This window comes from Lissotriton helveticus, chromosome 2_1 (genome assembly GCF_964261635.1).
Source record: "Lissotriton helveticus chromosome 2_1, aLisHel1.1, whole genome shotgun sequence".
NCBI classification, from domain to species: domain Eukaryota; kingdom Metazoa; phylum Chordata; class Amphibia; order Caudata; family Salamandridae; genus Lissotriton; species Lissotriton helveticus.
Genome location: NC_136059.1, coordinates 1,693,844,848 through 1,693,863,082, shown reverse-complemented (window position 1 = coordinate 1,693,863,082; position 18,235 = coordinate 1,693,844,848). Strand labels below are relative to the sequence as shown.

Below are 18,235 nucleotides of genomic sequence, written 5' to 3'. Positions count from 1 at the left end.
AGGTAGGGTCGCCAGGTGCGGGCTTATATTTCTTCTCAATCCTGGGGTTTATAACCCTGGCACGTGTGGGTTCCTTAAAAATGTCTGCAGCATGTTTCAGAACCCCCTTTAGCATTGGCAGAGTCTTGACAGTTTTTTCAGAGGTGGAAAAGGTATCAAACAGGAAGTCCACCTCAATAGGGTCAGCATGCAGCTGGACGTCATGATTTTTAGCCGCCCTCTCAATGAGAGCATTGAATGCCGCAGAATCCTCAGTAGGGGAGGTTTTGACAGTATACACTTGAGTGTCCTGGGCAGTGTGCGGATCCTCAGGGTCCCCTGCATCTGCCCAGGAGTCCTGGTGATCTTCAGGTTCAGTGTTGGCAGGGAAGTTGTACTCCTCATCATCCCCCTCCCCAGCCTCCACATCTGAATAAGTGGGAGAGGATGGAGCAATGGTCCGAGGCCGTGGATTAATCGGCTCAACCAGAACTGGGGAATCCATAGAAGGCTTTTTGCGTTTCAAGGGAATTATGTAGGACTCCATAGGCTGTGCCGGCGTGATCTTTCTCTTGTAGAGTGAAAGTTTACCGGTGTCGGCGTCGATAAATTGTTCCGACTGCTCCTCCATTAGGGGTTGTCGATGCTTCAAGCTCACCACTGGCTGTGGAAGCTTCGACCCCGTGGACACCTTCATGGGCGCGTCTTCGACCGTCCTGGGCGCGAACGCCTTCGGCGCCACTTTCAGCGGCAGCGTGAACTGGATTGGCGCCGAGGACTTCGGCATCTTGGCAGCGGGCTTCGGGGTGGAAGTATCCTTCGGATCGACCGCTGAAGCCTTGCTCCTGATACGTTGCAATGAGTCCGACACCTGCTTTGTGAAGGATGCGGACGGTTTCATCGACCCGACAGGCGTTCTCGGTCTACCAGCATGTGCAGACTCGAGCGCAGAACTTTGGGCCTTCTCCGGCCGATGTACAGGATCTGCCGCTTTTGGAGCTCCGCGTCCTCCGTCCGTGATGACGGTCTTCGGCGCCGACGGCTTCGGGTCGGTGGCCTTGACAATTGGTTTTGGTGCCCCAGTCTTTGGCTCGACGCCCTTGAGCGATTTGGGCTCGACGCCCTTGAGCGACTTCGGTTCGACGCCCTTGAGCGACTTAACCGGATCGACAACCTTCTTCGGCTTCGGCTGCCCCGACATGTCGGAAGAAGAGGAGGCGACCGGAGCGACAGACGTCCTCTGTTTCGACGGCGTCTCTATCACTTTCTGTTTCGTCGAGACCGAAGCTTTCACTTTCGGTTTCGATTTCACCAATGGCGGCTCCGCAGAAGTGTCCGTAGTCGGGCCCGTAGGCGAGACCGTGGATCCAGGTGTAAGGTCTTGGGTAAGGCCATGTGGCGATCCCTCGACCTGAGCCTCAGTGATTGTTCGATCGGGGCATAGCTCTTCACCTGAGCTATCTTCCGTGGCCCCATAGGCCTCATTGTCGTCTCCTACCTCGTCGACGACTTCTTCTGCATCGATTACTTCGACGTCTGCGTCGTAGTTGTAGTCGATCTCCTCTGCCGGAGTAGAAAGCGGCTCTCGAACTTCTTGCTCGTCCGCTTCTTTCCCCTCGAAAATGTCCACCGGTGCCGGGGCAGTCTGCCGGGCCTCCTGGCGTGCCACGCGCCGAAGTCGAATCGTCTTCTTCGAGCGAAAACATGAACAAGCCATACAGTTGGCTTCATCATGATCCGGCGACAGGCACTTGTTGCACACCGGGTGGACGTCGATGTGGGGATACTTCGATCCGCACACGGGACATTTCTTGAACGGGCTCCGTTCCATGATGTGTCGTCGAAAGTCTGGTTGCGTCGACTGGGCCTCGAGCACCGAAGAGCCACGCGACTCCTCTGGAAGTCCGACTCGGGAACTGAGCCGGAACAGAGCTGGGCACCGAACGCAAGACAATACCGACGCTAAAGGAAAGGCCTTCTGGCCTAAAGGAAAGTTTCTATCGATTCCGATCTTGAGTGATTAGATATGCATCCGAACCCAATGGCGTAAAAAAACAATCTGGGGATGGAGTCGATGCCCATGCGCACTGTAGTCCAGGGGAGGAGCCACCTATCTCGTGATACTTCGAAGACTCTTCCAGGACAACAATGTGCAATCATCCGGACCCAACACTATGCGGCGATCTATGCTATAGATATGAATTCAGCAGCCCACATGCCTCGAACATATAGCTCCAGGAGGTGGGGAGCTAGTAAATCTCTGAGAGAAGAATAGAACTCTACTAGTAAGCCATTAGCGAGAGGGGTTTTACCTTTTGCCAGAGTTGAGACAGCAGACTAGACTGTTTAAGAAGGAGAAATCTATCAATCACTGGCTGTATGATCATCAGGCAAGTGATCCACTGGCTCTCCAAAAACTTCCATAAAAGTTCTGGCATCCAGATAAACTAACTAGACAACATTAGTGACCTCAAAGTCAGACAACCAGAAGGAAAGGTGTCCCTCACTGTAGCAAGCAAATTCTCTACCCATACATAAAGACAGAAAGCATTTAGCCTTCCCCTAGCTTTATTGAATCAGTAGGGAGTCTAATAGATTTGCAGTAATCTGGCAAATCTTAAATGCGGAGGCCTTCGGCTCATATTTACAATCAAAAAGTAAATATTCATGGGCATTTATAAAAGAGTCTCTTGGAGGCTATGGAAAGTGCTGGCAAACATTACTGTCGGAACTGCTGGATCTTCAGTGTCTTATGAATGTTTAGCAGATCATTTGGAGAGAGAGTCTCTAGGGGAATGCTATTTCAGAAATAACAACAAATATAAAAAAACAATGATAATTTCAATTAGCCAAACCTCTGACCGGAGCTCCCAGTTTTCTGATGACCTGGGCCCATTAAAGAAAACTGAAGTTTGGCTAAAGGAGAACTGCTTATAAACTGGGGAGTCTTCAAGTCTATTCAGCATTGCTCTATGTTAGTTCAACACTATAAGATAAGTGCACTCCCTATGCTAGGATTGCATGTTATAAAAGAAAGGGTTCAAGTCTCCAAGCTCATATCATGGAGAACATGGGGGAACAGGAGGAAGCCTGTTCATGACAACTTAACAGGCTGATGGAACATTAATAACCTCCTTAGGCAGGGAAATATCAAAAGTGTGCGCGAAGCAGGGACTCAATTTCACAAAAGACTTACATAGGTTCTTGAATAAATCTCAAAATAAATTACATTTGGGAATTTGATTAAGATGGGTAAATACATGGAAGCCAACCAAGTAAGGCTAGCAATATAGTCTTGTACCTTTCAAAATTTCACTAGCCGGCACAAAAAGGCATTCAGAAGATTTGGTACAAAAGGGGGTGGTGACGGACGGAGCATCTGAACCAATCAAACACTCATACCCAGTCAACAGATCTGGGTTTAATCCATCACCGTTCTTTAGCCCACTCTGCCAACCCAGTTAAGACATGGCCATATGCAAATCAGTCTGTCCCTGTGCCTCTGGGAACAGTCCAGCCCGAACTGCAAAGCCAAGCCTTCCCTAGACCGGAAACAAGCTTCCGAGGACCGGTTTCTGGCATTTCAGCCGTCTTCAGCCCGGCTTCCTTGAATCCAGTGGCAAAGTGAGGAAGGGACTCACGTCTGAGCATACCCTGCCAACTTATGGCAAACAAAGTGGTACAAAAGGGGGTGGTGATGGATGGAGCAGGGTGGGCTAAAGAACGGTGATGGATTAAACCCAGATCTGTTGACTGGGTGTGAGTGTTTGATTGGTTCAGATGCTCGGTTCATCACCACCCCCTTTTGTACCACAGTTGGCAGGGTATGCTCAGACGCGAGTCCCTTGCTCACTTTGCCACTGGATTCAAGCAAGCCGGGCTTAAGACGGCTCAAATGCCAGAAACCGGTCCTCGGAAGCTTATTTCCAGTCCAGGGAAGGCACGGCTTGGCAGTTTGGGCTGGACTGTTCCCATGAGGCACAGGGTCAGACTGATTTGCATATGGCCATGTCTGAACTGGGGTGGCAGAGTGGGCTAAAGAACGGTGATGGATTAAACCCAGATCTGTTGACTGGGTGTGAGTGTTTGATTGGTTCAGATGCTCCGTTCATCACCACCCCCTTTTGTACCACTTTGTTCGCCATAAGTTGGCAAGGTATGCTCAGACGTGAGTCCCTTGCTCACTTTGCCACTGGATTCAAGCAAGCCGGGCTGAAGACGGCTGAAATGCCAGAAACCGGTCCTCGGAAGCTTGTTTCCGGTCCAGGGAAGACATGGCTTGGCAGATCGGGCTGGAGTGTTCCCATGAGGCACAGGGTCAGACTGATTTGCATATGGCCATTTCTGAACTGGGGTGGCAGAGTGGGCTAAAGAACGGTGATGGATTAAACCCAGATCTATTGACTGGGTGTGAGTGTTTGATTGGTTCAGATGCTCCGTTCATCACCACCCCCTTTTGTACCACATTCAGAAGATTTGGCACAGTCTGTTACTTCACAGAAGTACGAAAAGATGCACCAAAAGACAACAATATTAGGTTGTGTAGTACATTTTATACTGAGATGTATCAACACAAACAAAAAAGTAGGTTAGGACCCTCCTGGACGAGTGAATGGTCAGTTTAAATATCACTAAAAATGAATTTGTGAGTTACAGATAACAGAGAAGCACTTCTGCCCCATCTATGCACCTCAGGTTGAAGGAATCAGTTAACTTTAATTTCAGAATCAGCCATTAAAGTGAGCTGGAGCTCACAACAAATCCCCTCTTTTAGCTACATCTATCCTACCTCTTTTCAAATGACAATGACCTTCAATTGAGTTCAAGGAGCCACTTTAAGAACCACAGATCGATGACTTATTCAAAATGGGACTTACCTTCCTTCTCCATGTACCAGCCACTAAGCTTCTGGAGCAATTTCTCAGTACTGCTATCTTTTGCTGTCTGTAATATAACATGTGAAGCGAAAGTTCATTAATATTTATCTACAGAAATTACATAATTTAGAAACGAAATACTGAAACAGGGCTCACCCGAACTAAATGTCCCATCGCAAATGCATAAGACTTCTGTACAACGCTGTTGCGGTCATTCAATCCACTGAGAAGAGCACTCATGAGTTTACCTGTTTGCCAGACCATGGAAAACACAGGGAAAATAATTGGTGAAAGCATAATCTTTGTGTTCCATATATTTGCAAATAATACAAATATGAAGGAATTACACATACTACTGTGCAAATTGTCGGCGCTGCAGAGGTAGGGAGTAGACCTAGTTACATAAGATTTGAATACACACAGATGATAGCCATATAAAATAATGATAGTAAAACCAGTTCACTATTTCTTGAAAAACCTGTAAGAGGTATTAGGTGGGCGTTTGAAAATGGAACATAATCAGCCAAAGAACATTATGGCATTATTTCACTACTCTGGCAGAGCCTGTATGCCACTAATTCAATTTCTTGGAAGTAAAGTGATCGAACGCTTGAAGACGATAAAAAAAATACTCACAGGAGAGGAGACCATAGATAATAGGGCAAGGTACTCTCTTAGTAAGTCCAGTACTCAGTACAATTTTCCTACAATTTACCACCTTGCGGAGTATGCTTCAAATCAAAGAGGTCGGTTGCATACACACCAATAGCAATGCAGCAGAATCAACATGCTCCTCACAAACATATAAAAACGCATTCCTGATCAGAAAACTACCATCCTTACATTTACTATACCCATGCCCACAGTAAAGATTTAGGTGGTAGGTTACTGTCCTACAACCTACGAATTCAACCTGATCACTGAGCAGCTTTCAGGAGGCCATGGCAGACCATGGCAAATTCTGCCCTTAGGCAGTAATAATAAAAACAAGCCCCACCACAGCCTAAAAGTGCCAGCCTGAAACTAGCAGTATTCCTAACACCCAATCATCCGCTACATTAGGCAGCCCAGACAATGAGAGTCCAAGAAGCTAGGATGGGCATCTGTCACTAGGGTCCTGCCAGCTCCACTGCAAGCCCTCAGACTGGGAGTCAAGTGAGTCAGAGGATCTGCTCACATGAACCAATGAGTGCACGCTGTGGGAAGAAAAGAGGGCTTGGGCACCAGGAGAAGTACTGCAGGGCACTCTTATCATGGCCGAGCAACCGCACAGTTGTTGCAGACTTTGCAGGCAGCTCAGAGCTCTGCCATGCTCACAGCACTGGTGGCTTTGGTCTCTACTGTGTCAATAGATAGCACCAGTCCCCTTACCTCTGTCTAGGCATTCTGGTGACAGGGAAGGTGTTTAGACATTCTTGCTGGAGTTATGTTCAGGAAGTGGCAGTTGCACATTCTCTTGCAGCTCCCCTTAAATGTAAGCGAGTCCTACTCAAGGAAGCCTGTCTTTTGGTAAAACTTGGCAAGAGCACTGAAATCCCGATTTCTCGCACATCACTTCTCATCTGATTCAGGTTTAAGGAATGCACAGAGAGAGTATACATGGCAACGCATTCAAAGTCTATTTCTTCGTAGTATTAATCGCCCCTTTGCTATCATTTTTTTTTAGCTTTCTCTCCTATATTTCCAGCTTCAAGATTTCTGTTGAATTCCTGATTCTCAGAAGATGTTTGCTGCCTCTTTTCTCTACCCTGAATAAGTGACGGCGTGAAGCATTACTCTATTCTCATGCAACTTTATCTTCATTTAAAAGCTGCAAGTTAGTGCAGGAGTTTTTTTCTATCAGGTGTTTCCTTACCCTTCTTGGGACCAATAGAGAAGACACTGGGCACGTTCAAGTGTCTTGACTGTGAAGGGAGGCAAACTGGTTACTGGAAAGCTCTTACAATTAACCAGAAAAGAGTTATTACTCTTTCAAGCTCTTGACAACAGTTTACTGCGCTGGTAAGAAAACTGGTCTTACGGGATTCTTCCTTTTTACATAAATCCCTAATTATATTGAATATTGGACGCAAGTTCCTTATGGAGCCCTATGTTTGTGATTTGATCATCATTAATTTATAAATGTGGCCCAAGCTGTGTGTGACTGAGGAGGTATGTATGCATGTGAGCACAGAGGGACTGTGTCGCCCTTCCCTCTGAGATAGCTTGCCATTCTGAGTCCCACATACATTTGCTTAAGAATTTGTTGCTATTAAGTGTTGTTTGTCAATCACTAAATGCCTTTTTTAATTTTTACTATTTTATTTTCGAGGACGGTGAACTGCTAGTGCAGTGAAAGACCAGGGCTCTTCTATGCCTACACAGGTGCATGCTGTGGGAGGGCAGAACCACTTCTGAACAGATTTGCGAATTGCCATTGTCTGCCTATGTGTGCCTAAACCTATGTTTATGGCCAGACAGGTAAAAGTTAGTTACTGTATCCGATAATTATTGGATGCTTTAAATACTTAAAGCTTCGTTAAATTTCGGCAGGTTAAACCTGCTGAAATTTAACTGGGGAAATGTGTGAAAAGGGGTTTTTACCGTACCATGCAGATTTTGGAACGTTAAACACCAAAATCTGCATGTTATTCATGCAAGCATGTAATAGATGCTATTTACAGCACTCGATAAATAATGTACACTGTTGTATTGTTATTTATCAGGTGCACTAAATAGTACCTCAACTCGTAATCAGGGCCTTAGAGTAAGTCATGTTTTTCCTTTAACACTGAATCAGTATATTGTTATGCAGAACTGATTTAAGGTACAGTTTCCATTTGAATTAACTTGCCACATCTTTCCTTTGCTGGATGAAAACATTTTATATATATTAAAGAATAAAATAATTACTTATAAAGATCTAATAATATCAATCCTTCAAAAAAGCAGTACTAGAGAGACACAGAGTGATAAAGAGACAAGGGATTTGGGTCAGCCACTTTCCTTCAGCAATTGGCTTCCTTATGTTTTTCAGGGTTTGCTATTGCCTGGATGTTCGTTAACACCAAAGTAGGCTAAAGCTATGGGAGATTGTGGATACTTACACTGCCTTATTTGTGTCACCATGAGATTTGGTGTTGGGGCTTTAAGTAGTCTTTTTGATACACTGGAGATGCGACACAATGTGAAAGGTGAGATGGCCTGAAACAATGTCTATATGCCAAACAAGGTCCAGTTTTTAACACTTGCTCTGACAGGCTCATAGGAAAGGTACTTTGCTTCAATTCCGAAGATGGAGCTTTGACTACCAAACTCTATGGCAAAGGGTGGGACGATAAGACACTGAGCCTGTCTCATATGGTTATTTTTCTTGGAACTGCTAGACAAGAAGAACAACGTTACTTACCTTTGGTAACCGCTTATCTGGTAGAGACTCTAGCTAGCTGCAGATTCCTTACCTTAGAATTATTCCCAGGCATCAGACTGGATCCAGAATTTGTTTTGTGAGAATTCCCCTTGAGCGCCAGTAGGTGGCGTCGGTGGATTTCACGTGGCGTCGTCCACGCCAGCAGTGACGCACGCGGTGCCTATTTAGGTGCCACCTCAGAATACTGAAGTCAGTTTCTTTTCTCGACTTTCCACACCAGGTGCGCAGCGCCAGAAATTACACTGACCACTGGTGAGGAAAACTAGGGCTCTGAAAAGAGAACGTCCCTGTCGCTAGAAATCCTTTTGCCTTTTGGGGAGGATGGGTGAGTCGGTAAGGAATCTGCGGCTAGATAAAGAGTCTCTACCAGATAAGGCGCTAACAAAGGTAAGTAACTTGTTCATCTGAGGAGGAGGTTCTGTGAAACTGCTTCACACTCTAAAGTCCTGCAGGACTGAACAAGCAAAGTGCCCGACCCAACGGGCCTAACTTTCCAGGCAGTAGTGTTTTGTAAACGTTGCTGCCTGGCCGATGTCCAGGACCGGAACTCCACGTGTTAATGCAGTGGTCACAGCCTTAGCTCTGGTGGAATGAGCACACAAACTCTCAGGTAGTTGCTTCACGGCCAATGCATAGCAGATCTTAATGCAGAGCATGATCCATCGGGAGATGGTTTGTTTCTGCATGGCATTTCCCTTCTTCATGCCAACATACCCCATGAAGAGTGGGTTGTCCACCCGGAACTCTCTACTCCGGTCCAGAAAAAATGCCAACGCTCTTTTTGGGTCCAGACGGTGATGTTGATCATCTTCTTTGGTGGGATGTGGCAGAGCGTAAAAAGAGTGATGGAATAGCCTATATGAAAGGGAGTGATGACTTTCAGCAGAAAGTAAGTTCTAGTGCATAGAACCAGCTTATCTGGGTAGATATTCAGGTATGTAGGCTTGAATGATCAAGCCTGAAGCTCACGGACTCTCCGAGTAGATGGTATTACCACCAGGAAGGCCGTCTTGCAGATCAAGAGCCTGAGAGAACAGCTGTGCAATGGCTCTAAGGGAAAACAAATCAGAAACGTTATAGGTCTAGATTAAGGTCCCTCTGAGGTATGATGATGGGTGAAGGTGGGAACGGGTTGCACACCTTTCAAGAACCTATGTGCCCAGATGATTTGAAGAGGGATGACTGATCTGGCAACCGCAGAAAGGCTGAGATGTTAGAAAAATAGCCCTTTATGGTGCCCCAAGCAGAGTCCTGCTGGGCAAGAGAAAGGATAAACAAAAGGACCTGAGAGAGGAGAGCAGAAAGAGGGTCAATGGGTTTCTCTACACACAATGTCACAAACTTGCCCCAACGGCAGGCATATACAGTCTTGGTGGTAAGACGGCTGGCTGCAAAGACAACATTGCAGACGGAAGGTCCAAAGCCGTTAACTACCACCGCTCAATCGCCACGCCTGAAAGTTGTGCACTTCAACAGAAGATCCTCCTGAAGGGGCAGATGGATCAGAGGAATGATGGCCATGCTCAACAGCAAGGGATACCAACGTTCTTCAAGCTCAGTCCAGAGCTGTAGGAAAGTCCCTCTTTTTTACATGCCCTCCCCCACTTTTTGCCCTAGTACTGATGCTTTTCGACTGAAAGTGCACTGGGTACCTGCTAATCAGGCCCCCAATGTGCCAGAACTCTTTCTTTTCAAACAGCTAAATGACTAATTCGATCCCAATTGGCAAGGACTTTAGCACTCCTGTATTATTTATTCATTTATTTGAGGATTATATAGAGCTGGCTAGACCCGGAGGTATCAGAGCGCTTTACATAAGGATCCACAAAATTATACAAAATTACATCAGTTACAAGTTACGTCAGTTACAAGAAAACATTTCAAGAGCGTCAGAAGATTAAATAAATGGAGCTTAGAAGGGTAAGGGGGCGGGGTAAAGGTATAGGAGGGAGAAAGGATGGAGATAGGATGGAGAGACGAAGGAGAGTCTGCCCAAATTCCGGCTGGGTAGGTGATGGCCGAGTGGAAAGTCCAAAGCCCATCTCCTCTAATGCTATCAGGTAGCTCCACTGGGCTTCAGTCAAGCGGCTAGGTCTCAAGGAGAAAAAAATTAGAGAGTACAAAGGGATAAATGGAGTATAAAGGAGAAAGTGGGTGGAGTAAAGAGGGAGGAGGGAGAGTACGACGGACAGACGAAGTAAGGTCTGTCCAATGTCCGGCTGGGTAGGTGATGGCCGAAGGGGTAGTCCACATCACATCTCCTCTATAGCTAACAAGTAGCTTCACCGGGCATCGGCCAAAAGTCCCTAGTAAATGGTACCGCTGGTACTCAGCACATGAGTAGTAAACAGGGTATCTATGGGCTGCAGCACATATTGTGCCACTCAAGGGGGCCCACACAAAAACTGCATGCAGCCTGCTATTTAGAGTCCAGGAGGTCCGGCTCGTCGCTTTACCAAGTCTCAAGCCACGGAGCTATTCCAGTCTCTCCCTGCACCAATACTTGGGGTACCAGAGCCCTTTAAAGCACCAAGGCTTGTTGTGTCTCCAGCCCAGACACCACTGACGCCAAGACCGAGCTGCCAACGAGGGACATCGGGATCTTCAAGGTCATCACAGAGAGTGGCCCTGCAATCTTATTTTCTCTCCCACTCCAGGTCACCTAAATGAAGTGAGAACTTCTGACTTGAGTGACTCACTGGACAAAACACATCTCCACCCAAGCCCCCCAGTCCTGGTCCACATAAGCCATTGGCGTCTTCGTACTCCAGAGATCCATAAGAGCAGAGCCCATTTTTGGTTCTGCTGGACTAGTCCCCCAGTCCCCACTTGCAGCCTTTCTCTTTGCAGGTACTTCTCCATTGACTTTACCACGTAACACTTGAGGCTACCATCGCAAACAGCACCTCTGCGCCTAGACTCACCAGGGCAAGTAAAACTGAACTGACAGTAGTTTCTTGGACCTTGTCCTTAAGCAACTCAAGTCCAGGAGGAGAACCCTGTAAACCATTTGCAAGTGTTTCTATGCAGTGAATGTTTCCCTCATAGAATAACATTACCGTGTTCGAGGCTCATACCTGAAAACCATGGACTGTATTTTTGCTAATGCTACAAAAAATCTATAAATCCGAAAGAACCTACCTGATACCAATTATCATTATGTCTAAAATGTTATAAAAATCTGTATTATTTTTCTAAATTGGTCTAAGGTTTCTTGAGTGTGTGTCTCATTTATTGACTTCGTGTGTACAAAAAATGCTTAACCCTAACCTCAGATAAGCCTAGGCTGCTCGACCACACTACCACAAATAGAGCACTTAGGATTATTAATTTAAATCCTGTACACCAATAAGCGTCATCAGTACTTTTTCCATGGTGTGCCCTTACATTGCCACTACCACATAAAAAGTCAGCTTCCCACAGGAGCCACAAGGATATCTTAGGCTCGGTCGTTTTTGACCTTTTTGAAAACTCAGGGCAGGAGCGGTATGGGCACAAAGGCATAGAGGAAGCTTGAACTTTACTCGAGGGGAAAAGCGTCTCTGAGAGAGAGCCACCTTGGAGACTTCAGCACGCAGAACTGCTGACAGTGCGCACTCTTTGTGGTGGAGAACAGATCTAACCAAGTCTCTCCCCACTGCTCAATAGAGACCTTGCACCACCTCAGGATGGAGATGCCATTTGTGATCCGCTAGGTATCTTCGGCTGAGTTTAACTGCACTGTCTTTCACAGAGCCTGCAAGCTGTTGGGCCACTAGGGATATGCCCCGATATTCCATCTATGTCCAGGGATGCAGGGTCTCTTGACAAAGAGTCTATGACCCCACCCTTTCCGGTTTGTTGCAGTACCACAGGGCAGTGGTGTTGTCCGTGAGCACCTGTACTAGCCTTCCCTTGATGGTGGGTAGAAAGGCTTTTAATGACAGCCAGATCACCCAGCGTTCCAGAGGGATGATGTGGAGTGACACTTCTTTTACCACTGTTAGATCTGGTTGGGGAAGGAAGAGGAGGTCTGCTGCTGACCCAATCATGGGTCGTTAACCCCCACTGCAGATATTTTGCAGTTCCTTCTGAGATCTGGACCAGGTCGGAGAGATTCCCCTTATGCTGCACCCACTAGAACATCAGGTCCTACTGTAGAGCCCGTATATGCCAGCGGGCATGTGTCACAAGCAGGATGCAGGAGGCCATGAGGCCCAGCAGCATTAGAGTCAGTCTCGCCAAAATCCAATTTAGAGGTTGAAATATTGCTATCACATACTGAATATCTGTGGACTCACTGTTCGGGAGGATAAACTTGAAACTTCACCATGTCCAGGACCACTCCAATGAATGGGAGAATCTGAAAAGGAGTCAGGTGTGACTTTCGCATGCTGATAGTGAATCCCAGTGAGTGGAGGAGGTCCGCTGTAGTCAGAAGGTGGGAGATGACAGCCTGGGGTGAGCCTGCCTAGTCGTTGAGATAGGAGAACACTGGCACCCCTAATCTCCCCTGATGAGCTGCAACCACCGCCCTCACCTTGGTGAACACCCGAGGGGCACTAGTAAGTCCAAAAGAGAGCACAGCTCATGGCCACCGTGAACCGTAGGTAGCGCATGTGGACAAGCATGACGGGAATGTGGAATGGGGCCTGTAAGTCCAACACTACCATTCAGTCTCCCAGACCCAGGGCAGATAGGACTTGGGCGAGCATGAGCATTTTGAACTTCTCCTGTTTCAGGAAGAAATTGAGAGGGTGCAGTTCTAGGAGAGAACACAGGCCTCTGTCTTTCTTGGGCATCAGAAAGTAGCAGGAATAACAACGACAACCTAATTCTTTATTGGCTCCCTCTCTATGGCTCCAGTGGCCAAGAGAGTCGCCACTTCCTCGCAGAGGAAGGAGAGATGGTCCTCAGTCAGTCTCCGTCAGTCCGTCGCAAGAGGGTGGAATGGGTGGAGGGGAGGTCACGAAGGGAGGTAAAAGCTCCTTCGGACAATCTGAAGAACCGAGTGGTCTGATGTTATTGACCTCCATTGGGGCAGGTGATGGCATATCCTGCCTCCCACCGGGTGCCCATAATGGTAAATGGGTAAAATAAAGGGGTTTGAAGGCTGCGGCTGCTGGGGTGGTGGACTGGCCTGTCCTCAGGCTGCCTGAACCACGGGTTCTGTGAGTACTGGGTCCTCGGCCATGCAGAGGCTGAGAAGTTTGCTTGCCATGGCGGCTGGGTAAGACGTGTGGTGGCTGGGTGTTTTAAGATGCATCTGGAAACCCCTTCTGTAGCCATGAAGGGAGCAAAAGGCAGACTGTGGTTGGCGTGGGACCAGAAAAAGGCCCAAGGACATGGCCGTCGCCCTGCTATCGTTGAAGCGCTCCAGCTCAGAGTCCACCTTGTCGCGGAAGTGACGGGAACCATCAGAGGGCATGTCCATAAGTGATGCTTAGACAGCCCTGGAAAAGTCAGTTCTCAGTCAGGAGTGGTGTTGTAAGTCCACTCACACAGAAACCACTCTGACCAGCGAGTTGTGTCCAGACCACATTGGATCATGAACTAGGCTGCATCTCTCCCATATGTAATAACTTGGGAAAGTAGGGCCCCAGCCTCCTCTGCTACCATGGCCAGCAGCTGCGCAACTGAATATCACAGTGTATGGGACTAACGGACCAAAAGGCACGTGGTGTTTTCGGACCAAAGTGCCAGGCTGGTGGAAGAAAACATTTTCTTTCCCAAAGTATCCAGCCTCCTGGATTCCTTGTCTGGTGGGGTGGTAGGGAATGCGTCAGAATTTAGACGAGAGATGGAAGCATGGACCACCAAGCTCTCCGGGGTAGAGTGTTGAGTGAGGAAATCGGGGTGCCCTGGGGCAGGGTAGGGATATCGGCTGTGGCGGAGTGCAATCGTCCTGTTCACAGGGGCCCTGTGCAGCGTTTAGACCAAGTCCCAAGCAGGACGTCTGTGATGGCTTTATTAAATGGGAGACGTGGTTCTGAGGGGGTCACTCCCAGTTGAAGCACCACTGTCAAGACGCTAGTCTGAGGGTAGGCTAAGGTACAGGACCTAGGCCGCTCTTCTCACCACCACTGCAAAAGAGGTTCCCTCCTCTCTAGCCACAGTAGAGGGAGAGACCATGCCAGTATCTGGAGAGGTCTGCTGCTGTTCGCCAATTCCTCACAACAGTCAATGTTAGGGTATAGGGACTGGTAACCTTCAGGGTCCAGTCACCCTTCCTAAACCTCCCCAAATCCCAGCCCACAGTAACAGGGCTCGTGTTTCGGCCTGGAAGGCATGGTGCCGGTGTTGGATGGCGCCCCTATGGCTCTGTGTCAGTCGGGATGAGATTGGGGATTGTGCTGCCGGAGGTTGACAGCGATGCCAGGAGCATCAGGATCAGCGCTAGGGAAGGTGGAGGTGGTACGACCGGTGCCTGTCTGGATTCATAAGTGGATCCAAGGGGCCCTACTAGAGCCGGGGACAGAAGAGCCAGTGGAGAACCAGTGAGGGCCCTTCCTAGACCCGCGGGGCTCTGAGGTGCGCCAGCATGCTGCCCAAATATGAGATGCCAGGCCTCACAGAAATCACAAACTTGGGCCCAGAAACTCGGGGGAGGACCAAGCTCGATCGTGGAGCCAGGCATCTAATGATAACACTAGTCTCGTCGAATGACAGGGCGAAGTTAAAGACTTCTTTGATTTCTTTTCTTTTTCTTGTGGGACTTGCATAAAGACGACTTTGAATGACATGAGGATCCTGGGCTCCGCAACAGATACCAGGACCTTTCTTTCCGCCGGTATTGAGACAGTCGCGATGACCCACATCGAGCAGCAGGGAAATTGAGGGAGCACTCCCTCAAGGCCTTGAGCACTCCTGCAAGGCCTTGGGGTGCAGGGCGTGGCAGTCGGCACAGGTATTTACATCGTGGTTGCGCTTGAGGCACCAGAGGCACACATAGTGCATGTCAGTCACCAATATATATGAGAGACAGGAGCAGCAGGACGTGGGGCCGATCTTGCTAGTTGACATCCTGCCACACCAGAAAATCTGAAATAAGGCTTCATCAAAAGTGGAAAAGGTCAGTCAAAAAATTACTGGGGGAAGCTCTCTCCGGATCTGCACTGATTGGAGGGGAAAGAAAAGAACTGACATTAGCGAGCTGGGGTGGTACCTATATAGGCACAGCAGATGTCACTTCTGGGGCAGACGATGCCAAAAGGAGCCAAACAACGCCATCTACTGCCGCACAGGGGTACTGCTCACGAAAACATGTGCAGCTCCAGTCGGATGATTGGGGATAATTCTAAGGTAAGGAATCTGCAGCTATAAGTCTCTAATCAAAAAAGGATTTTTGGCAAGCAGATAGAACAGATCTAGACCTTAACCTAAAGAAAAAAGGTACGATTTTCCTAGTGGATACTCTACTTATCTGCAGATTCTTTACCGGTTGAATAATCCCAGGCATCAGACTGGATCTGGAAACTATGAAGATCAATGACGCAGCTGGGGGCGCTGGATTCGTATTTATGCTGGAAGTGATGTTGGGTGACGTCACCAAAACTATATAGTGTCTGCCCCAGCCCAACATTAGTTTCCATCCATTTTTTCCATGCCTTTGAGGTGACTGAATGGAGCGACATTGATTCCATATAGTGCAGTGCCAAACTTTAATCTGAACCTTATTAACACTTACCCTGAGATGGCTGAGATAGGCCAGGGACCTGCAGTTAGCTAGAGTATACACTACAAAGACAGTTACAGTAGGCAACTTTTTCATCTGATGGACACTTCTACCTGCAGATGGGTTGTTAGATAAGGAAATATTGCAGCACAGACTTGGCCATGTGCCCATCCCTCCTAGACCAAGCAGTAATGTTTGTCGAAGATGTGTAGGGGTGCCCATGTTGTCACCCGTAGACTCTAGAGATAGGAACTCTTCTTGCGTGGACAGGAGATGAGGAATCTGATGGAGAGAACTAGGTTATGTGCAATTGTATAGCACAACTCACCCAAAGAGTTATCCTGGCACTGAAAGTAGGAGCTGCATGAGCCCAGGCAGGACAGGGGTTAGGTGAAGAGCCTGGTCTTTAGATTCTTGCGGAATTCAAGAACTGAGAAGGCAGCTCTGATGCGCAGATTGTTTCAAGCTTTAGGAGCGAGAAAGGAGAAGGCATGGCTGCTGAACATGGTTCTTTGTATGTGGGGGATATGTGTGAGATGTCTTGTAGAAATGGACGTTTTGTGTAAGTTTATTCGGTTGTTGAGATACGTGGGGCCAATTCTCTGTAAGGATTTGTATGCATATTTGGGGAGTTTGAAAAGTGTTCATTTGTGGATTGAGAGTCAGTGGAGCTGTTTGACCTGCAGGATGGTGCGAGGGAGGAGGGTGGAGGGTGATGCTGGTCACTGCATCGTCTGGAGTTTTCTGGTCACCAGAACATTGATTTTGGAACAGAGTGCATTGCCATAGTCAGCTTTCTGGTGAGGAGGACTTGGGTGAGGGTTATGCAAGTGTTGGTCGAGAGCCATTTGGAGATCGGAGTCTTTCAAGCAGATGATTCAGCAGGATAAAGTCTACTTCTGCACTGCCTTTCATTAACTACTGCCATAGTAACCAACAAATAGTTGGTGACTCAATCTGATGTCTCAATTGTGGTCAAGATAAAAACTGCCCTGGCATAGGTTCGTTATTGGGGATGCAGTTGTTCTTCCACCTTTATGGGATGCGGTAGGGATAGAAGAATACGAGGGTGAAGCAATGATTCAGGGTAGAACCCACTTTTGGGAGGAAAGCAGCCTTGGTTTGCAATACCAGATTCTCAGGAAAACCGGTCATAAAAGGCAAGTGGGCACTCAGAGCCTGTAGCTCACTGACTCGCCTTGCTGAAGTGATGGCAGCAAAATAAATATTCATAAAAACCGCAAATGACAACTGTGGAGAGGCTCAAATGGAGACCCCCAACAAGAACGTCAAAACAAGATTTAGGTCACACGGAGGAATAACAAAAGGAGTTGGAGATTACAGATCAGACACCCTGTAAGAAACTTAATCTCAGCAGGAGACTTGAATTGGGTGGTTTTGTCTGGGAGATGGAGGAAAACTGACAATGCAGCCAAAAACCTTTTGCAGTGCTCAACGCACAACTTCTCTGAGATAGAGAGAGTGCAAATTGGAGGAACTCTGACAGCCAGACTTGCAAAGGGCCCACATTGTTGTATGCAACCAAGGAAACAAAATCTACCAGAAAATACAGATTTTGTGGAGGGACGACAAGCTGACAGGATGATGCCCACGACCGCTGGTGGCAGCTGAAAGGAGCTTAGATGTTCCCGATCAATCTCTGGGCATGAAGGTGGAGGCCTTGAAGATTGGAGTGCACCACTATCCCCCTCCAGCTGGGAGAGAAGGTCTGCCGTGGATGGCAGTCGATGCGGGGGAACACAGGGAGAAGTGCTCAAGTTCTACATACCACTTCCTCCTCTGCCAATTCAGGGAAAGTAACATTACTTTGTCCCAGTCAACCAAACAGGACCACTGTGAATTAGTAATGGGTAGAGCCCACCACAAAATGAATGTACTTCCAGTGCAACTGTAGGACCGGGATGGGGAAGTAAGCATTCAGCAAGCTGAATTACACCATCCAGTCCCCCTTTTCAACGCCAGTAGGACCGGAGCTAGTGTCAGCATCTTGAACTTCTCCATCCTGATCTACACGTTCAGAACTCTGAAGCCTCAAATCAGATGAAGACGTCATACTTTTTGGTGTTCTAAATAGCATCTTTAGCCAAAGGCCTGTTCGGACACTAACTCCACTTTTCCTTTCAGAAGAAGCGCTGCCACTTCTTGCTTCAAGATGGTCTTTGGACAGGGTAGCGGATGGTGAGAAGAGAGTGAAGAGTGTATCACAGGGCAGGGTAGATCCATTTCTATTACCAGAATGACCCACTGGTCCCAAGTAATTGCCTTTGACTGGTATAAGGAGGATTTCTGACCTCC

At 47.7% G+C, this 18,235-nt stretch overlaps 1 protein-coding gene across 2 annotated transcripts in view; it reads right to left on the bottom strand.

The window, feature by feature from the left end:
• ECPAS (Ecm29 proteasome adaptor and scaffold) overlaps positions 1-18,235 on the bottom strand; it is a 709,962-nt gene that overhangs the window by 165,856 nt on the left and 525,871 nt on the right. For both annotated transcript variants that reach the window (XM_078676653.1, XM_078676652.1), the window contains exons 39-40: positions 5,013-5,104; positions 4,857-4,923 (exon numbers count right to left, since the gene is read on the bottom strand). In XM_078676653.1, coding sequence (XP_078532779.1) covers positions 4,857-4,923; positions 5,013-5,104 — 159 coding nt within the window. The remainder of the gene's footprint in view (positions 1-4,856; positions 4,924-5,012; positions 5,105-18,235) is intronic.